Below are 22,762 nucleotides of genomic sequence, written 5' to 3'. Positions count from 1 at the left end.
ATCAACTGTTTCCCTTCCTGGTCCCCCTTTCCCTCCCTCACTTAGGAAACCCAGAAAGTGATCAGAACCGCAGGACGGAGAGACCTCGAGGCCAGAATGCTCAGTCCTGGAAAAGTGAAGATTCGCACCAAAAATTCACGCAGCTACTGCTCCTACACACCCCTCACCCGAGAGGCCGTGAGCCCTGGGGGAAGGCAAGCTGGCAAGATGGGGTGCTGCAAGAACAGGGGCAGTTGATTGAAGTCCAAGACTTATTTGGTCCAGATCTGGATACCCAGGACGCACCTCACACGGTCATACTACAGGGGGCTGCTGGAACTGGGAAGTCGACCCTGGCCAGACAGGTCAGGAGAGCCTGGGAGCAAGGCCAGCTCTTTAAGGATCGCTTCCGGCACGTCTTTTACCTCAGCTGCAGAGAGCTGGCCCAATCCAGGACGCTGAGTCTCGCTGAGCTCCTCACCCAAGACTGGGCTGCCCCCCTGGCTCCCGTTGGACAAATCCTGTCTCGGCCAGAGCAGCTGCTCTTTATCCTGGATGGGTTGGATGAGCCCAAGTGGGTCTTTGGCGAGCAGACATCTGAGCTGTATCTGCACTGGAGCCAGCAGCAGCCTGTGCCCACGCTGCTGGGCAGCTTGCTGTCGAAAGCCATCCTGCCTGGAGTGTCCTTGCTGATCACGGCTCGGACCAGAGCACTAGGGGAACTCCTTCCTTCTTCAGAGCAGCCACGTTGGGTGGAGGTGCTGGGGTTCTCCCGGGCCGCCAGGAAAGACTATTTCTACAACTATTTCCCAGACGAAAGCCAAGCAGCCCATGCCTTCAGCCTGGTTGAATCCAACCGTGCCCTCTTGTCCATGTGTCAGGTGCCCTGGGTCTCCTGGCTTCTGTGCACCTGCCTGCAGCTGCAGATGGAGCAGGGAAAGGAGCTTTCGTTGAGTTGCCAGACTACTACAGCGCTCTGCCTGCACTACCTGTCCCTGGCTCTCCCGGCTCAGCCCCTGGGGGCCCAGCTGAGAGCCTTGTGCTCGCTGGCTGCCGAGGGCACCTGGCAAGGAAAGACCCTGTTTCGTTTAGGGGACCTCCGGAGACATGGGTTGGACGGGTCTTTCATCCCCATCTTCTTAAAGACCCGCCTTCTTCGACGACACCAGACCTTTCTGAGCTACAGCTTCAGTCACCTGTGTTTCCAAGAGTTCTTGGCCGCAATTGCATGCGCCTTCGAGGAGAAGGTGGAGGGAAGCCAGGGCGCTGAGAGCACCCAAAGTGTGGAGACATTACCAGACCTGTATGGGAGGCATGCTCTGTTTGGGGCGCCGACCACCCGTTTCCTCTTCGGCCTGCTCAGTGAGCGTGGGGCCCGAGAGCTAGAGGATGCCTTCCACTGCCACCTGGCTCAGGAGGCCAAGGGGGAGTTGCTCCGGTGGGTGGAAGCGCAAGTCCAGGACCAGGATTCCCCCGCTCCGACGTGCTCCCTGGAGGTGCTCGGCTGCTTGTATGAGATCCAGGACGAGGCGTTTCTGACGCGAGCCCTGGCCCATGTCCACGGAGCCAGGCTGTGTGTGCGCACAGACCCAGAGCTGCTGGTGTTCGCCTTCTGCCTCAGTTTCTGCTACAACGTCAGGAGCCTTCGAGTGAGCCAGGGCAGTCAGCATGGACAGGCGCTGAGGCCTCCCGGTGTGGTTCTGTGAGTACTCCCCACTTCCCCCCAACTCCAGTTCCTCTCAGTGGGTTCCACAAGCCAGAGTCTCCTGAGCACCACAGGCGTGCTCTTTCAGGCCCATGTGCCAGAGACTCAAGTCTCAAGGTTGTCAGTGACTTCTACCTGCCAAGTCAGAACTCCATTCTCTGTCTAGACCAGCGATTCTCAACCTTCCTAATGCCGTGACCCTTTCATACAGTTCCTCACGTTGTGGTGAGCCCCAACCATAACATTATTTTCGTTGCTACTTCATAACTATAATTTTGCTACTGTTATGAATCGGGGACCCCTGTGAAAAGATCGTTTGACCCCGTAAGGCAGGGGTTCTCAACCTGGGGGGTCACGACCCCTCTGAAAGCATGGGGGTCACCTAAGACCATTGGAAAACACATATGTCAGATGGTCTTAGGAACCAAGACACCGCTCCTCTATGCAGGCAGGTCCGCCCAGATGCAGACAAGGCCACATACTAGTACCCGGTGTGAAGACTGTTACCCATGCTACACCATGCTTCAAGACAAAATTTCATTGATTTGTCATTAGGAATAAATATTTCACGATCTAGAATTATATATTGCTTTGTGATTAATCACTATGCTTTAATGATGTTCTATTTGTAACAATGAAAATACCTCTTGCACATCAAATATTTACATGACGATTCATAACAGTAGCAACATTACAGTTATGAGGCAGCAACGAAAATACTTTAATGGTTGGGGTCACCACAACATGAAACTGTATGAAAGGTTCTCAGCATTAGGAAGGTTGAGAACCACTGACCTAAGGAGTCTCAACCCACAGGTGGAGAACTTCTGGTCTAAATGCTTCTGCAGCACCAGACTGTGTGACTGGTCTTTACTGTGGCCCCTGCTGTGTGTCCGTTTTGTCTTTCCTACTGGTGCATGTGACCTAGCTTTCCTCCACACTCCCCAAGGGCACTGGGCAGCCACCTGTCTCTCTCTCTCTCTTAACCTTGATCTATCCATTTCATAACATTAACAGCCAATGGAAATAAAATCATAAGATTATTCCACTGTAAGAAAACCATCGGCTCACATACAGAACCTCTCAAAAAACTCAAATTCACAACATCAAGTCCATGCTGACTCATAGGGATCCTATAGGACAGGGTAGAACTGGCCCTGTGGGTTTCTGAGACTGTAACCCTTTACAGGAGTAGAAAGTCTCATCTGTCTCCCTCAGGGTGACTGGTGGGTTTGAGCCACTGGCTTTGAGGTCAGCAGCCTGACATGTAACCACGATGTCACTAGAGCTCCACAGAACAGAAACTACAGATGATCAAAAGCTCAAAAGAGCACCCTTCCCTAATAAAATGATAAAATAAAGAAATAAAAAGTTTGGGGGAAATTCCATTATATTAAAAAGAAGGAGGAGGAGGAGGAAGAAAGCACGTTCTGAACTTAGTAAAGTCCATCTCACACTGAAGAGAGAGGAAATGAAGGGAGGAGTATCAGAGCATTTGTGGGCACACTTTTTTATTAAATACTTTTAGTGGGGGCTCTTACATCTCATCACAATCCATGCATTCATCCAGTGTGTCAAGCACATTTGCACATATGCTGTTGTGGGCACATTTTAAAACATTCACAGACAACTTCAGCTAAACCGTCAACTGACAGACGAAGAAACCCCAAAGCCTGTCCAGATGTGATGACACACATTGTCACTACTGATCACAGCAGCCATGTCGGCAGGAGTCCAGACGGTGGAGCCACTCCAGTCATGTGTCAGGAGTCACATATGTGAAGCATTCTGTGACAATCTGTCAGGGAGCATTTGTGAGCGTGGCTTCTATACGTGAGTGGGAAACCAGAGTGTGGTACAGTAACAGGGAGATGAAGAGATCAGCCCTTTGACCTTCACATCATTTCTGCTCAAGAAACGTTCCTCCCTTCCCCTTGATGTTAGGACTGACTGTTGGGAACGGCATTGACCCTGAGATTTCCCCCCATCACATGTGTCTGGAAGAGAATCTTTTATTTTTCTGGTGAAACTGACTCCCTTGTGTCGGTGATGCCACCACGGACACAGGCATTTGGCCTGAAGCCACACGTGAAACCAATGAGGAGCCATCTCCAGCCATCCTCCAGCCCAGCCAAGTGACCAACTTCTCCATCCAAGGGCCCCCACCCCTGTTGCAACATTGACTGTAGAGTATTTTTATGTGTCTAGATACCTCCTGTGTTAGACAGGGTTCTCTAGAGAAACAAAACCATGACACTTATGATTGGATATATAAAATATAACACAATTATAATACATAATACAATATAAACTATAACGAAGGAATATAACAGCTAATTAATCCGCACAGCAGTTCAGAGGGTTCAGTTCAACTCACTTCCGTGGAACAGTTAATATACTGGAAGTCCTTCAACTCACCAGGGCTGCTGGGTCCAAGGTCAAGGAAGCAGACAGCTGAGTCTTCCTTAGATAGAAGAGGAAGGGGCATTTTAAAAATCTAGGATCTCTGATGAGATGGTTGAGCTGCGCATTCTGCTTCAGAGCAAGAATGCTGGGGCAGCCAGAATATTACGACTCTATACAGGCTACAACATCTGTGTTTCAGTCCCCACCCCCCTCCAACTCCTTTCCTTTCTAAGTGCTGGGATTCTAAAAGGCTTTTGTCAAAGGAAGATAGATGTTGTCTGCATTAAAGGGCGGAAGACTGGCCAAACCACAAAGTGTTTCCTTTGGGCCATAGATCTAAAAGATTAAAAAACTAAATACACAGTTAAAAAGAACAAGAACCTTGTCAATAACGTGTACACCTATACAAAGATGACTTGCAAAAGTTGTGTGAGAGGTCTGTTTACTGGATTTGCTGCTGAAGCTGCTTAGATACCACCGAACACCTCAGGAGGTTTGGTTCCTTCGCTGGGCGGTTGGGGGTCATGGTGTCGTGGAACTCCCCACTTACAGGGCCTCGGGTCATGCTGGGTGCTCCTGTGCCATCTCCTAGTTTGTTGTCTAGTGCCTGGGCTCTGAAAAGCCTGCAAATGCCCCCCAAGGCACAGCTGTATTTACCTGGGGCAACAGAGGAAGGAGAGTGGAGAATGGGAGGATGGCATGGGGCAGGTGGCTAGTGGCCTCCATGGACGTTCTCTCCTTGGCCGTGAGACCAGAAGAACTGGATGGTGTCCGGCTACCATTAATGAACGATTTGATTGAGGACCCTCTGCAACAGTGGTTCTCAACCTGTGGGTCACGACCCCTTTGGGGGTCAAATGACCTTTCACAGGGGTCGCCTGATTCATAACAGTAGCAAAATGACAGTTATGAAAGAGCAACAAAAATAATTTTATGGCTGGTGGGGGATCACCGCCCCATGAGGAACTGTATGAAAGGGTTGTGGCATTGGGAAGGTTGAGAACCACTGCTCTAGAAGAATCCCAAACAAAAGGGGGAAACTGCAGAACAGAATTTCAAATTCTCATGAACTCCAGACTTCCTGGAACCAAGGAGCCTGGATAAATCCCTGAAACAATTGCCCTGAGGTCATCTTCAACAACCAAAAATGGCACCTGAAGACTTCTTAAAACAAATAGTTGTTTAGTTTAACAAAAAACAATCATAATTTTTAAATGATGCTCATTTAGCAGCAGCAACTCCGAGGATGAGCTGGGGACCTGGGGGGGGGGGAGTTTGTGCTCAGGGGGACGAGAGCCCTCAGCGAGGGAGGATGGGAATGGGGTCAGGACTCAGAGCACCATCAGCGTCACCAGAAAGCAGTCTGGGTAAAAACATTTGAATCACTGTAGGTTCGGCCCAGCATGTTCGCGACAGAAAGCACAAACTCAATAGAATTTAGGGAAGAAAATCAAGAAGACGATATGTTCCTGCCTCAGAGGAACCTCCAGGCTGATAAAATGAACCCTTAGGCATGGTTCGGATCTGTGGTGCAATGAAGAGGCACACAAATGAGGGAGAGCTGTCCGGGGGCGGGAGGGCAGGCAGGGACATAGGCCAGTCACAGGGATGACAGAGCCCCATCGTGCTGAGAGAGGTGTGTGTACTGCAGACCCCCACCCCCTCACCCCCCAACCCACACACCCAGGTCATAACTCTTCTGCTCCCCTCTCAGGTTCAGGTGGCTGCCGGTCACAGACGCCTGCTGGCAGGATCTCTTCTGCATGCTGGGGGTCACCAGGAGTCTGCAGGAGCTGGACCTAAGTGGAAACCCCCTGAACCCCTCAGCAGTGCAGAGCCTTTGTGAGGCCCTGCGACAGCCTCGCTGCCACCTGGAGACCCTGCGGTGAGTGCGGCCTGAGTTCTGATTAGAAACAGGGATGAGCAGAGCTCCGAAGTCAGGCTGGAAGGGAAGGTTCATCTTCAAAGTCAGCAATCACTGAGTCGGTCTCCCTCTGCCAGGTCTGCCAGGTGCCAGGGCCCCTGTGGCAAACTCTGCCAGACAGGATGCTCTTCTCGGAGCCTTTGAGAGGCTGGCATTACTCACAGGGCTGCATGGATGAGTCTCACAGGCCCAGACAAGCACTCCGTGGGGACACTCCTTGAGGAAATGATTTGAAGGAGATCTGAGACTAAAGAGGGAAGAAAGATGTAGACAGAAGGAAACGCCCTATGCAAAGGTCCTGCAAGTGGAGGAAATGGACTGAATTAAATGGGTGTTCAATGACTGGAAGGAAGCTAACGTGGATGGAGGGGAGAGAGCAAAGGGGCAAGGCGAGGCTAAAGAGGTCAATGGGAGACGGGTCAGGCAGGGCTTTAGAAGCCAGATGAGGATTTGGTGGCTTGCTTGCTTGGTTGGTTTATCTGTGTTTCCTCTAAAGTATTGGAATTTTAAGCAAAAAACGAGTAAAGTCTGATTACATTTTCAAAGCCAAAACGAGCTACAATTTGTGAAATGTTTTGGAGAAGAGCCAAGGTAGAAGTTGTAAAACCAGTTGGCAGGGAAGTTGCAGTTGTTACTTTATGGTATCTTCTATCTTGCCATCCAGTCTCTTCTTGCTCATAGTAACCTTAGACAGAACTTCTGAGCTGGTAAATCTTTCTAGGAGCAGGAAGCTTCCTCTTCTGTCTCACAGCTGCTGGGGGCTTTGAACCACCCACCTTGCGGTTAGTAACGCAATGCCTCGCCCACAATGCCACCAGGGCTTATTAGTGTGTTCGTGCTATCACAGTGGAAATACTACAAATGGATTGCAGAACTGAGCAGACATGTATTCTCCCACCGTTTAGGAAGCTAGAAGTTCAAATTGAGGGTGCTGGCTCTAGAAGAAGGAGCGCTGGTGGCATAATGGGTTACTCCTCGCACTGTTACCACAAGGTCAGCAGTTCAAAACCACCAGCCGCTTCACGGGAGAAAGATGAGGCTTTCTACTCTCCTAATGAGTTTCAGTCTTGGCCATTACTGCAGGACAAGGTGCCCAGACCGTGGAGTTTAAGGAGGCCTTCCAGCAAGTGTGGGGACATGCTGAGGGCCCCAAGCCAGAACCCCACCAATGCCGAGATGCTCAAGGTCCTGGGGGAACCCCAAGGGTGATGAGGTGAATGTGAAGGTGCTGAATGTGGAGCACTTCCTGCCCGTGATGCAGACTGTGACCTAGAACAAGGACTAGGGCGTCCACAAGCACTCCTGGAAGGCCTTCAAGAGTTTGACAAGGAAGGGAACAGCGTGTCACGGGGGCTGAAATCAGCCTGTGCGTGTCACATCGGGCGAGAAGGTGACAGGGGAAGAGGTGGGGGTACAGGTGGCAGGTCCCGGGGGCAGCTATGGTGGTATCCAACAGGAAGAGCTCGTCCAGATGGTGCTGGGTGGCTGAGGGCAGCCCTCCCTGTGCCCCAGAGCCTGTGCCTGTATCCCTAGTGAGACTGAATGTGACTCTGAAGGCCTCCTCAATGTCACGATATCTCCCCCAGCTTGTCTCTCTTGGATGAAGCTTGCCAGCAACTATCACCAAATGAACTTGCTCCCCAAAAAAAGAGTTAGTCTCAGAAACCCACAGAGGTACTTGGCAGTTGGCCCCTATCCTACCTGGTTGATGAGTAGGAATTGACCTGGCGCAGTGAGGCCGAGTGAGGTTCTAGGATGGTGGTTCTCAACCTGTGGGTCGAGACCCCTTTGGGAGTTGAATGACCCTTTCACAGGGGTCGCCTAATACATCATGCATACCAGATATTTACATAACAGTTCACAACAGTAGCAAAATGACAATGATGAAGTAGCAACGAAAGGAAATGTTACGGTTGGGGCGTCGCCACAATATGAACTGTATGAAAGGATTGAGGCATTCGGAAGGTTGAGAACCACTGCTCTCTCTCTCTCTCTGTTGGCTCTGGGGGAAGGTCGTTGACTCTTTTCAGCTTCTGTGTCTTGGTCCCTGGGTGATCTTCAGGTGCCTTTCCCTCCGTTTGTGTCTGCTTCTCTGCATAATCTGCTCGGTTTAGATCTCAGTGTCCTGCGGAGCGGCTTAAACCTGTACCACACCCAACACTGACAGGATCTCTCTAGCTGACACAGCAGCCCTGTCCCAAGCAGGATTCTATAGGAGTTAGGATGTTTTTTACTTTTGTTTTTGTCCAACCGTTTTATTGCCATATAATTCACATCTCATACAATCCAGTGATTCAGTCATATCTGGAAGAGCTGTACAGTCTTCGCCACAATCAATTTTAGGACGCTTCCTTTGGGCTTGTATTCATCATTATTCGCTCCCCATTTCCCCCAATCTCCTCTGCCTTACCCCCGGGGAACCATTGATCCACTTACTGTCTCTATAGTTTTACCTAGCCTGGACTTCATATACAGAACTTTTTTTTTTCAATTTAGCATCTTTATTGTCCTCAATTCATAAGAGAGACATTTCTAGGACACACGTAATCTTTGATTAAAGATTATGTATTCAAATTAGTATTTTAAAAGACATATTACCTTTTAACCAATTTTCTTTAAAGAGTATTTTATTGGGGGCTCTTACAACTCTTATTAAAATCCATACATCAATTGTATCAAGCATATTTGTAAATACGTTGCCATCATTATTTTCTAGACACTTACTTTCTATTGAGCCTTTGGTATCAGCTCCTCTTCAGAAAATATTTTTTAAAAGCCAGGAACAATAATCAAGTAAAACAGATAAAAAAAAAACTTCAATCGAAAAGAAAACAGAAAATATTAAAAGCTAGAACAGATTTTTTTTAATTTATGCTTTTCATACTTTATTATTTTTAATAATTTTATTAAGGGCTCTTGCAGCTCTTATAATGAGCCATACATCAATTGTATCGAGCACATTTGTACATAGGTTGCCATCATCATTTTCAAAACATTTTCTTTCTACTTGAGCCCTTGGTATCAGCTTCTCTTTTTTCCCCTCCCTCTCCCATCCTCCCACCCTGATGAACACTTGATAATTTATAAATTATTTTTATTTTGATATTTTACACCTTCTGCTGTCTCCCTTCCCCCACATTTCTGTTTTTCGTGCCTCTGGGGGAGATGGGAGGAGTTGTACAACAATCATTGTGCATGCGCCTCCTTTCTCCCCCTTATCTCCAACACTTCCTCTACCCTCATGGTATCATTATTGGTCCTGAGGGGTTTATCTGTCTTGAATTCTGTGTGTTGAAAGCTCTTATCTGTACCAGTGTATATGCTCTGGTTTAGCCAGATTTGTTAGGTAGACCTGGGGTCATAATAGTGGGGGAGAGGAAGCATTAAAGAACTAGAGGAATGTTGTGTGTTTTGTTGGTTCTATGCTGCACCCTGGCTGGCTCATCCCTTACTTGTGACCCTTCTGTGAGGGGATGTCCAACTGTCTACAGATAGGCTTTGGGTCTCCGTCTGAGCCTCCTCGTTCCCATGGAAATGGTTGTTTGTTTTGGACATTCTGATGCCTGATACCTGATCAAATCAACACCTCATGATCACAGGGCTAGAACAAATTTAAAATGGATCAAAAAGGAGCTCAAACGATCAGGTGTTAGATTTTAACCTAGCTGTAGCTGCAATAATCCATTTTCCAACACATCCTGCATGATAGCAAGACTAGTCACACCCCTCATCTATGGTCATAAGGAATTCACCAGAGGCTTAATCCATGTGGGGACCCTGGAAATGGATTCGGGGCTTCTGTTGTCTCCCACAGCCTTCTGCACACCAGGTGTTTACAATTTAAGCTCTGATACCATTCCCTCAATTGGAGTTGGATTTATTATTTACAATCCTTGGATCACACAAGCTGGTGTGCTTCTTGGGATTTTTTGTTGTTGTTTTTTTCTTAAGAGAGTATTTAGTAAGTCTTAAACAGGACAAAGATGACTACTGAAACATATCATCCAAATGAAGGAGACCATTAGCATGGGGTCATAATGGGGTCCAACAGCTTGCTGAGGTACAGACCTTTAAAAAGGATATGTCAAAGAAAACTGTCGCAAAAATATGGTTGGCAGCAGATCAATTCATCCTAGTTACGCTTGGGGCTCCCTAAGGGGGCTGGGGGGTCATTATTAGGACACGTACATTACATTAGGCAAAGGAGCTTACAATATTGGTCCAGGGGCTTCCCCAAGGCAGTCAACTCATTAGGGGTTAGAATTTTCAACACATACTTGTGTTGCAACAACTCCATCCATGAGAGATGATGATAGCTTAGATAAGGAAAACTGTAGTTCCTGAAGAAATGGTGATAGCTTAGTAGCTGGCAATACAGATGGAAAGCAGATGGGTTCCAGAGAGCCTGAGAAAGTAAAACCAACCAGTTTTCGTGGGGGACAGGATTTAGAAACAAAGAGAGAAAGATGCCAAGGATGATCTTGGATTTCTGGCCAGAAGAACTCATGAGATACTGGTATCTTCGTAGTGACCCTATTGGACGGGGTAGAACTACCCCTGCGAGTTTCTGAGACTGTAATTCTTCACAGGAGTGGAAGGCCCCATCTTTCTTTCACAGAGCACCTGGTGGTTTTGAACTGCCGACCCTGTGGATTGCAGCCAAACTCATTACTATGCCATCATCGATGGCAGTGAGTTTATTTTTAATGGTGCTTTTACTGAGATGAGGAATCCTGGAAGTAGAATGTTTGAGGGGCAAGAATTAACATAAGAGTAATCTGGGGCATATTAATTTGAAATTCCTTTAAGTGGAAATCTTTAACAGATATAATATAGATTTTAATATAATAAAGGTTTTAGAAAAGTTAAGCCTGCCTCATAAAACCAGTCTCAAGAAATGCAGTATTGCTGTTAGATGCTGTTCCATCACTTCTCATGGTGACCTCACGTACAAACAAGAAGAAAACTTCCCATCCTAGCCACCAGCCTCTCGTAGTCACCGCTGGGTGAGCCCATGATCGCAGTACTGTGTCGGCCCGTCTAGTTGGGGAATATTCCTCTTGTTTGCTGACCCTCTACTTTACCAAGCATGATGTCCTTCTCCAGGGACTGGCCCCTCATGATAACGTGACCAAAGAACATGAGAAATCTTGCCACCATCACCTGTCTACCATGGGGGACACTGCTGCTATTTGAAATACCAGTGGCATCATTTCCAGCATCACAGCAACTTGCGAGCCACTACAGTACGACAAACTGACCCATGAGTGGTGACAGAGAGTAAACGGGAGGTTGAGAGACAGACACCACAAATCCAAACAACAATGCCAAAGACTGGAATTGAAAAAGAGGAAAGCACTAAAGAAAAATGGGATAGGAGTTGCATAGGACATGTGGTGTGTGTGTGTGTGTGTGTGTGTGCGCGCGCGCGCGTGCGCGCTTACTTGCTTGCATTTAAGAGAAATGAGTTTGAACCTCAATGGAGATACAATGACGAAAGCAACAAGAAAGGGGAGAAATTGATAGACACATGTGAGTCTCCCTGGATTTGTTTCTCTAGTCTACCTGAACTAGCACATTATGGTACCAGGAGTGGGATCCAACAAGCATCCACTCTCCATCTTTATGATTTGTTTCTCTAGTACCCACTCCTGATCCCATAATGTGTTAGTCTGGGCTTACTAGAGAAATACATTCATTGACCCTCATATATGTGTATCAGAAAGAGCTTTATTTAAAAGAGTAATTGTGTATTAAGAAAACATCCCAGCCCACTCCAGATCAAGTCCATAAGTCCGATATTAGCCCATATGTCCAGTACCAGTTTATAATTTTCCCTTCAGAACCACGCAACACATGCAATGATGCTGAATGCAGGAAGGTCACAGGCCAGTGGATGGAAAGTGGAGTGTTTCCAGTGGTGTTACAAGCATCTCAGCTCTGGTGTGGGTCTCCACGTGGTTGTGCCAGGTCCAGGGCACTGGCTCTCTCAGCTTAGCTCCAGGTGCCTTGTCGACAGGAATGTCAGGTAGGGAGAGTGAGTGTGTCCCACCTCCAGGGAGCTATTTACCTCCTTCAAATGAGGTCATCAAGCTTCAATTTGATTACAGGCTAAACTCCACCCCTTTGCTCTTAATAGTCTCAAGTTGACAACAGATTACATAACTACCACATCTCCCTTTGTTCAGCGGGAAAGGATAGGATTAGAAATTGTTGTGAAAGACTGACCTTTGGGGAAAGGGTACTGTTTCAGCTATAAAAGAAGAGACGAGGATATGGAGAAGACTGACAGTGGAAACCTTAAGAGTTTCCATCTTGGGCAGGTTCTTTTTCTCTGTGGAGCATGGAATTTAGCATATTAGAGGTGTGAGGAAGGTAAAAGCTTACTATGCCTGTAGCAGGGCAGGAGATTTTTACCCACCCGCATTGTGAGCCAATGTGAGGAAGTGGTGGTGACTCATGGTGGCAGCCACCTCCCCTGTCATTCAGGCCCAGGGCAGCAAGGAGAATGGCAGAGGTTGGGATTAGTCAGAGGGATGTGATGGAAGATCAGCGCTGATATCACCTCTATGTCAGGGAAGCCAGGAGCTGACGAAAGCTAACTTCCTGGAGTAATGAAATACACAATTTTCCCACATTGCCCAATCCTGAATCGGGAACTTCAGAATTTTCCCCTCATTAGAAGATTCAGGCCCCATGGAAGATCTCAAAGCATTACCACTCAGACACAAGAAAACATGAACCCTTGTCAGGCAAAGTTCTAACTCATGGTTGGGTTTCCCTGGCTCAGTAAGAAACATGTTGAATCAAGATAAGAATCCCGAATTCTGGGGAATCGGAGACGGAACTGGTCCAGGAGAGACTGGGGATCTGAAAGAGGGGGTGCCAGAAGGAAGCAAGGCAGGAGGAGAGCTGTGAGGACATGGAGTCAAAGACTGTGACCTCTGAGACAACGGAGAAAGAAAGACCTGCATCTGAAACACAGGCATCTGAGGGTGAGAAGTCTGAAGCAAGTTGAAGGCTACCTTCCCACAGCATAGGCATTAAGCATGCACCAGACACTGTCCTAACTACTTAGCATACGCCATCTGCTTTGATCCTCCCAACAAGTTTGTGCAATCGGCATGCTTCATCGGTGTTAGGGATGAGTCCGTTAGAACTTGAAGATAAAGAAAATTGCCCCCGTCATCAGCTAGTTCATGGCAGTGGCAAGATTTGAACCCATGCATGCTTGGCTCTGGAGCCTGAATCCCTCACTAGACTGCCCCTCCATCCCTGGTCAGATGACCTCAGGCTCCTCAGTGTAGTCCTCTGCTGACAGTCCTCAGCGGAGGCTATGGTCATATGGTTTACTCTGCTGACAACGACACAATCAGGAGGAATGGTGTTGCATTCATCACCAAAAAGGACCTTTCAAGATCTATCTTGAAGTACAACGGTGCCCGTGATAGGAATTATATCTATTAGCAAACAAGGAAATCTGATGACTACAACTATCATTCAAATGTATGCACCAACCACCAAAGCTAGTGATGAAACAGAGTTAGGGTTTTGAGGAGAGGGAAGAGGACTTGTTACAGCTTATTGAGTGAGTGAGTTATTCGTGGATGCATAAAGGACATTCGAGGCATATCTGTTCATCCGGACCTGGAGCCTGGAGGTAGAAACACGTTAAGTGATTTCCGTCAGGAAACCAGACTAGCTAGGCTGGTGGAGCCCATCAGCCAGGGCTGGTGTAGGCTGTGCTAAGAAGAAAGTCCTCAACCATGGGCTGTGTCCGGGCAGGGACACAGCCTTAGCTGGGCTGACATCCGTCAGTGTGCCCCTGACTTTCTTTGACCATGAGCTGCAACCCAGGGTTGGGAGCAAGGGTGCCGAAGTTGTCCAGGGAGATCGAACCAAAGGACGAGCGTACTAAAACTCAAGTCCTGGACATGATGTTGACAGCGCTAACCCTGGATTCCAGACTGGCACAACCAAAACCCACTTGCTGACCACTGGCTCATCCTGGCCCTGTGTGTGCCAGAGTGGAACAGTACTCTGTAAAGTTTTCCAGAAGTAGCTTGCTGGGCCATTTTTCTGAGGTGCCCCTGGGTGGACTTGAACCTCCAATCTTTCCGTTATTGGCCTAATTCAATAGCCGTTTGTCCTACCCAGGGCTTCCTCGGGATGGGTTATTATTGTTCGTGGCAGTGATGGTGGTGGTGGTGGTGGGTACAAGGAGTCATTTTCCAGCTAGAGCAAGCCCACGGATGACAGATTGAAATAGTGTTGGGTCTGAGCCATCCTCACTAGAGCAGGTGCGTCTGAGAGCATTGTTGGAGCCCCTGCAGTCCAGCTATCTCATTGGAGATTTTCCCCTTTATGCTGATCCTCTACCAAGTATGATGTCCTTCTCCAGGGACTGTTCTCTCCTATTAACATGTCCAAAATACACAAGACGACGTCTCGCCATCCTCTTTTATCAGTCGAGTCTGGCTGTGCTTCCTGCAAGACAGACTTGTTCATCTTTCTGCCGGTCCATGGTCGAGAGCAGACAACAAAGAAGGAATGGGCCGTCCATTTCTGAGGAATTAGTCATGGAAAGCCTTATGAATAGAATTGAAATGCTGTCAGATACTGCAAACTTCATGAAAAGAGACAGTGATAGAAAATGAGCCCCTTGCATGAAGCAGCAAGCTAACTGAGAGATCTGTGTGGCTGGCCCCAATCCCAGCTATGTGGACGCCCCCCACCCCCACCCCAGAAGAATGCACTAAGGAGGACAGGACTGAAGATACAGCACAAGGAGAGAGGCAGGTCTACTCAGAGCACACAGGAGCACACTAAGAGGGAAAGAGAGAGAGGCAGAGAGAACCGCATGCTGGCCCAATAAGGTCTGAGGAAGAGATTCCTGCTCAAAGCAGCCAATGCACAGAGAGGACCATAGGGCAGCCCGACCACAAGATACGGCATCCCATCACTGAACCAGAGCACTATGGGGGACAGCATTGGAGACACAGTGTGCACATTGTGCCTGGTCTGAATGCCCCAACCTCACCCCCCCATACACACACCGGTGCAAAACACGAAGGGACTGCAACAGAACAGCAAGGGGAGCAAAGCAGTGGAATCTCTGAGGAAGTCCAAAAATAGATTTCAATGGCAGGGCTTGGTACCTTATCAGACTCGATCGGAAAACATTCATAAAGGTCAACAGACAGACCTGGACATATTTATAGGCTTTTTTAAAATATGTCTATCTATCTATATAAGATAGGCAGGATAAACAATCTAGAGGAGAAAACAACAGAACTGATGGTTCCAGGGGAACAAGGGAGAGGGGGAGTTGGGGGAAAGAAGTGGGGGAGACAACAAACCCAGGGACAAGGGACAACATGTGATCTAAAATCGATAGTGAGGAAGGCGTAGCATGCCTGCTGGGCTTGATCAAGGACAATGGAGCTGAGAGAGATTCCTGAAATACAATCACATACGTATGTAAACATATTTCTATATAACAACAGGATCATAGAGCTATGTACACATAATTATATGTTACGTATTGAGGTAGCAGACGGATATTGGGACTCTCCTCAAGTCCTCCCTCAAGTCAAGAACACTTTGTTTTAGTAACCTGGCATTCTTTGATGCTCACCTTCCCAACAAGATCACTGAAGACGAAATAGGTGCATACATAAATGTGGTGAAGAAAGCTGATGGTGCCTGACTATTAAAAGATATAGCATCTGGGATCTTAAAGCCTTGAAGATAAACAAGTGGCCATTTATCTGGGAAGCAACAAAGCCCACATGGAGAAAGTACACTAGCCTGTGGGATCATGAACTGTCAACAGTATCGGGTAACAGAACATCCAAAACAAACAACCATTTTGATTTGAATGAGGGGGGGCAGAAGAGAGACCCAAAGGCCATCTGTAGACAATTGGACATCCCCTCACAGAAGTGTCACAAGGAAGGGACAAACCAGCCAGGGTGCAGTATAACACCAATGAAACATGCAACATTCCTCTAGTTCTTTTTTTTTAAATCATTTTATTGGGGACTCATACAACTCTTATCACAATCCATACATACATCAAATGTGTAAAACACATTTGTACATTCATTACCCTCATCATTCTCAAAACATTTGCTCTCCACGTAAGCCCCTGGCATCAGCTCCTCACTTTTCCCCCTCCCTCCCCAATTTCCCCCCCCCCTTTTTTTAAGATCATTTTACTGGGGGCTCTTACAACTCTTTGTTTTAATAAGTCATTTTATTGGGGCCTCTTACAGCTCTTATAACAATCCATACATCAGTTGTATCAAGCACATTTTACATGAAAGTATTTTATTTTGTTTGTTAGCTTGTCGGCGTTACTGCCATCATCGCCATGTTCTTAGTGCCACTTTGGTGCTATCAAAGCCATCTGCATTTGTATGCACATATTACTATATCTGCAGGTCCACCTAGATAAGATAGGCTGGACAAACAATGTGAGAAGAAAATAACGGGACCAACAGTCCCCAAGGGACATGAGATTATGGGAAGTTGGGGAAGGGAATGGGAGCAGGTGTTGGCCAACCCAGGGACAAGGGAACAACGAGTGGTTCAAAACCAGTGGAGGGAGGGGATGGGAGGACTGGTAGGGAGTGACCAAGGGCAAGGTAACTGAGAGGAATTACTGAAACCAGAATGAAGCCTGCACATGGTAGTGGGACAGGAGGAAAGCGAAAGGAAATAGAGGAAAGGAGTAGGAGGCAAAGGGCATACAGAGAAGCCTAAATACGGACATGTACATATGTAAATATATTTATGATTATGGGGGCAATAGACCTATGTGCATATATTTATAAGTTTAGTAGTAGGGTGTCAGGGGAAGCCAGCCCCTAGCACATCATTATGGGTCTGGTAGGCACAATTGTACAGCGATAAGTAAAGATTATAGTAAAGTTAGAGAGAATGAGAGATAGAAGAGAAATATTGAAATAAATGGAGTCAGACACAATTCATGGTAGCATGCTCCCCTCAGCCCCGCTTGGTGGTCCACGTGGAGAAAGAGAATCTTTAATGCTAACCAAGACTTCTATATTCTCTGGGGACGTGCAAGCCCCTTAATTACAGGTGAAGACATACGTCACAGGAAGGGGTTACGCTATAGGTAATTCATTAATGGGAGGGGGTGATCTAGGGGTATCCACGCAGTAGGAAGTGGAGGGATTGGGGGTATACCTGTGGCAAGATGGGCGGATCCTAGATACAGGATGGCAACCTAACTTTGGATGTCACAGAGCCGGTGTGCTTGTTCCCTGGCTCAACTGATAGAGATCATTATCTGTAGGGTGTGAACTCCACCTACAGGAACCAAGCTAATGGTTTCAAGTTTCAGGGAGAAGTAATCCATTGTCTCCAGCAGCAGGGAGCAGGCCCACCCCTGTGGTGTGGGGAGACAGCAGTCTGTGGTGTGGGATTGCCTTCAGGGAAGATGTCTGTAAGCATCTGACCTCCTCCCACAGTAGGGTAGCAGGTGGACATTGGGCCTCCTCGCACATTCCCTCAATACAAGAGCACCTTGCTCAGCTAAACGGTCATTTCATGATACCCACCTTCCCAACATGATCGCTGAAGACAGACATGTGCATAAACAAATATGGTGAAGAAAGCTGATGGTGCCCAGTTATCAAAAGATATACCATCTGGGGGTCTTAAAGGCTTGAACACAAACAAGTGGCCATCTAGCTCAGAAGCAAAGCCCACAAGAAGAAGCACACAAGCCTAAGTGAACACAAGGTGTTGAAGGGATCAGGCAGCAGACACCAAAGAACAAAAACCATCACTGTGTGTTCACCTTCCCCACATAAATGCTGAAGACGAATGTGTGCATAAGTAAGTGTGGTGAAGAAGGCTGATGGTGCCAGCTATCAAGAGATATAGTGTCTGGGGACTTAAAGGCTTGAAAGTAAACAAGCGGTCATTTAGCCCAGAAGCAACAAAGCCTACATGGAAGCAGCACATCAACATATGTGATCATGAAGGGCCGAGGGGACCAGGTTTCAAGCAACAAAGGCGGGGCGGGGGGAATCATATCATCGTGAATGAGGGGAACGCATGATGGAGACCCAATGCCCATCTGTAGACAACTGGACATCCCTTGCAGAGGGGTAGTGGGGAGGAGATGAGACACTCAGAGTTCAGTGTTAGCAATAATGAAACTCACAACCTTCCTCTAGTTCTTAAACGCTTCCTCCCCTCCAACTATCATGATCCCAATTCTACCTTGTAAACCTGGTTAGACCCAAGGATGCACAGCAGTACAGATGGGATCTGGAAGTACAGGGAATCTAGGACAGATGAATCCCTCAGGACCAAGGGTGAGAGTGACAATACCGGGAGGGAAGGGGGCGTAGAAAGGGGGAACCGATCTCGGGGATCTACATATAACCTCCTCTCTTGGGGATGGACAACAGGAAAGTGGGTGAAGGGAGACACCGGGCAGTGTGAGATAAGATAAAATAATAATTTATAAATTATTAAGGGTTCATGAAGGATGGGGGAGCGGGCAGGGAGAGGGAGGGAAAAAAGGAAAATGAGCTGATTCCAGGAACCCAAGCGGAAGGCGAATTTTGAGAATGATGAGGGCAACGAATGTACAAGTGTGCTTTACACAATTGATGTATGTATGGATTGTGATAAGAGTTGTATGAGCCCCAATAAAATGATTTAAATTTTTAAAAAGAAAGTATTTTAAAGTAGATCCTTTTTTTAAATCATTTTATTGGGGACTCATATAACTCTTATCATAATCCATATATACATCAATTGTATAAAGCACATTTGTGCACTCATTCTCAAAACATTTTCTCTTCATTTAAGCCCTTGGCATCAGCTCCTCATTTTCCCCCTCCCTCCAGCTCTCACCTCCCTCATGAACCCTTGATAATTTATAAGTTTTTATTTTGTCATATTTTACACTTTCTGATGTCTCTATTCGCTCACTTTTCTGTTATCCAGCCCCAGGGAGGAGGTCACATGTAGATCCTTGTTTCCCCCTTTCCACCCCACCCTCCCAGTATCTCCATTCTCAGCACTGTTCCTAAAGGAGTCATCTGTCCTGGATTCCCTGTGTTTGCAGTTCCTATCTGTACCAGTGTACATCCTGTAGTCTAGCCAGATTTGTAAGGTAGAATTGGGATCATAATGGGGGTGGGGGGAAGCATTTAAGAGCTATAGGAAAGTTGTATGTGTCATTGTTGCTCACTGCACCCTGACTGGCTCATCTCCTCCTCACGACCCTTCCGTAAGGGAATGTCCAGTTGCCTACAGATGGGGCTCTTACAACTCTTATTATAATCCATACATCAATTGTAAATCAAGCATATCTGTACATATGTTGCCATCATTCTTTTCTAGACATTTACTTTCTATTGAGCCCTTGGTGTCACTTCCTTTTTTTCCCCTCCCTCCACAACCTTCCTGTAGTTCTTTCATGCTTCCTCCCCTCTTTATTATGACCCCAGTTCTACCTTACAAATCTAGCTAGACCAGAGCATGCACACTGGTACAGATAAGAACTCTCAACACACAGAATCCAGGACAGATAAACCCTTCAGGAAAAATAATAGGAGTAGCGATACCATGAGGGCAGGGGGAGGTGGGGGAAGAACAGGAGAATGACTACAATGATTGACGTATAGCCACCCCCCACCAAGGGGAAGAACAACAGAAACATGGGTAGAGAGAGTTATAATAGTTTATAACTTATCAAAGGTTCATGAGGGTGGGAGGGGGGAGAGGGAGGGGGAAAATGAGCTGATACCAAGGTCTCAAGTAGAAAGAAAATGTTTTGAAAATGATGATGGCAACATATGTACAAATATGCAGGACACAATGGATGTATGGATTGATATAAGAGCTGTAAGAGCCTTCAATAAAATGATGGCACTCAAAATATGACTGAGGAAGAGTGGCCTTCTCAAAGTGGAGTCGACCACGTGACACGAATGGAGTAAAACCTACAAGAGCAAAGCCTTTGGGACCTTCTTTTGCTGATGGCTCACAACTCCAAATGAGAGCAAGGAGCTGCAAAGATCAATAAATAACTGGAGCGTGGAATGTACAAAGGATAAATCTAGAAAAAACCAGAAATTGTACAAAATTAAGTGGAATGCATAAAAATTGACATTCTAGGCACTGGTGAGCCGAGTGTGGACTGATATTGGTCACTTTGAAGGAGAAAATCGTAGGGCTTTCTATGCTGGGAATGAAGCAATCAAGAGGAATGGCATTGCACTATCCACCAAAAAGGACATATCAAGCTCCATCTTGAAGTTCACTGCTGCTTGGGATAGGAGTATGTCTGTCTGTATTCAAGGAAATCCATATAAGACAACTCTTACTCAAACGCATGCACCAACTACAAAAACTAGTGTTAAAGGAATTGAAGAATTCTACCAATGTCTGCAGTCAGAAGTTGATCAAACTTGCAATTAAGATGCATTGATAATTACTGGTGATTGGAATGCAAAAGCTTGAAACAAAGGGGAAGTTGGAGTCATTGGAAAATATTGCGTTGGAGATAGAAACAAAGCCAGAAATCACATGATAGGATTTTGCAAGACCGATGATTTGTTCATAGCAAATACCTTTCTTTAGCAACACAAAAGATGACTATACACATGAATTTCTCCAGATAGAATACACAGAAATCAAATTGACTACATCTGTGAGAAGAGAAAATGAGAAAGCTCAATATCCCCATCTAAAACCAGGCCAGGGGCTGACTGCAGAACTGACCATGCGCTGCTCGTGTGTAAGTGCAGATGAAAGCTGAAGAAAATTCAAACAAGTCCACAAGATACAGCACAAAATACAACCTTGAGTACATCCTGCCTGAATTTTCAGAACATCTCAAAAGCAGATTTGACTCATTGACTACTAAGGACAGAAGACCTGATGAGCCATGGGAGGACATCAAGAACACCATACGTGAAGAAAGCAAAAGGTCATTCAAAAGGCAGGAGGGAAAGAATAGATCCGTGTGGATGTCAGAAGAGACTGAAATGTGTTCCCAATTGTAGAGTAGTGCACTTGGAAGAAATGATGAAGTCAAAGAGCTGAAAAGAAAATTTCAAAGGGCAGCTCAAGAAGGCAGAGTCATAGACTGTCGGGCCAGGGTGTGGCACCCCATCAGACTCAACCGGAAAACACTCCTAAAGGCCAACAAACAGTCCTTGAACTAAAAAAAAAAAAGAAGGGAAAGTCAAATATTAAACTGAAATGTGCAAAGACCTAGAATCAGAAAAATAAAAAGGAAGAACAAACTCAGAAAATCTTAAACTGAAGAACTCAAGAAAAAAATTCAAGCCTTGGGTTGTAATATTGAAAGATACTATGAGCAAAACATTGAATGATACAGGAAGCAACATTAAAAGATGTGAAGAATACACAGCATCACTGTACCGAAGAAGAATTCATCAGCATGCAGCCACTTCAAGAAGGAAGAATCAATGGCACCGAAAGAAGTCTGAGCTGCACTGAAAGCATCAGCCAAAAGCAAGACTCCAGGAGCTGATGGAATCCCAACTGGAAATGTTTCACCAAGTTGATGCGGTACTAGAAGCACTCGCTCATCTATGCAGGAAATTTGGAAGACAGCTATTTGACCCTCTGACTGGAAGAGATCCATATTTGTATCCATTCCAAAAAAAAAAAAAAAAGATGACCCAAAAGAATACTCAAATCATGGAAGAATATCGTTGACATCATATGCAAGTATGCTGATCATCCAAAAGTACACCCTCCCTTCTTGCCAGTGCCAGTCAGTCATGATTTCCATTACTTCAACGTTCCACCTGGATCGTTTCACTGTTACACGGGCACCCAGTCTTCGTGTGACAGCTCTCGGTGGTTCCCACCAACCTTGTGTGGCCTGGCATTCTTCCACCCACCTTGTGTGGCCTGGCATTCATGGCTGCGTCCACCTCCACTGAAGAGTAAGTGACAAGCCCAAAGCCTACGGTGTGTTGGGGGCTCAGCTCTCTCATGATCACACAGCCCGGGCCATGAGCTTTGCTCAAAATGACCCTACACAGACGCTCATCTGTTATTTCAAAGCTCCACCCTCCAATGGAGAGTGTCCCTGCCTGTTGGGTTCTCCAGGAGATGCCCAGAACATAACCTGAGTGGAGAGGTAAGAAAGGGCTGGAGGATGGAACGATGCTGCCTCCATAGTGTCCCCACACAGAAAGCCCTCGCGCAGTCTTGTTTATGGGCATTTTAATGATGCACTCCTTCAGGCACGGTGGTACTTCAGGGCAAGAGTGTAGACCCTCAAAGGTGTCAAGGGGCCTTGTCTCAGCATACACAGCTGCCCAGTAGGTGCCGGGTTTCCCCTCCTGTCATGCCTCAGTGTGGGTGGTGACCCATTCCCATCTGGAGAGTCCTACTCTCCCTCCACCCCGCCCTGGAGAGTCCTACTCATCCTTCAAGGCTTACATGCCTTCCCTTTCCGCCAACTCATTGTCCCTTCCTTTGGCCAGCTTCACCACGCAGTGTCACCACTCTCCTCACTCAGTCTCTGCTTCTCACGGGCTCACCAGATCCACCCACAGCACATGGGAGTCCCCTTCTCCCCACCAAGAATATGGCAGTCCTCTTCTCCCCACCAAGAATATTTCCAAAATGTGCTAAGTACCTGGAACAGGGATGGGTGAGCGGCTTGCATGTGCTGTGGTGCTGCCCATCCAGGGCAGGGCCAGCAACCACCA

General features: G+C 46.9%; 1 protein-coding gene across 1 annotated transcript in view; it reads left to right on the top strand.

Moving 5' to 3' along the window:
• NLRP1 (NLR family pyrin domain containing 1) overlaps positions 1–22,762 on the top strand; it is a 57,554-nt gene that overhangs the window by 9,182 nt on the left and 25,610 nt on the right. Inside the window, exons 4-5 of the mRNA XM_075559590.1 lie at positions 46–1,681; positions 5,805–5,975. Of these exons, the coding sequence (XP_075415705.1) occupies positions 46–1,681; positions 5,805–5,975 (1,807 nt within the window). The remainder of the gene's footprint in view (positions 1–45; positions 1,682–5,804; positions 5,976–22,762) is intronic.

This window comes from Tenrec ecaudatus, chromosome 10 (genome assembly GCF_050624435.1).
Source record: "Tenrec ecaudatus isolate mTenEca1 chromosome 10, mTenEca1.hap1, whole genome shotgun sequence".
Taxonomy (NCBI): Eukaryota; Metazoa; Chordata; class Mammalia; order Afrosoricida; family Tenrecidae; genus Tenrec; species Tenrec ecaudatus.
This window is presented reverse-complemented; position numbering and strand designations above follow the sequence as displayed.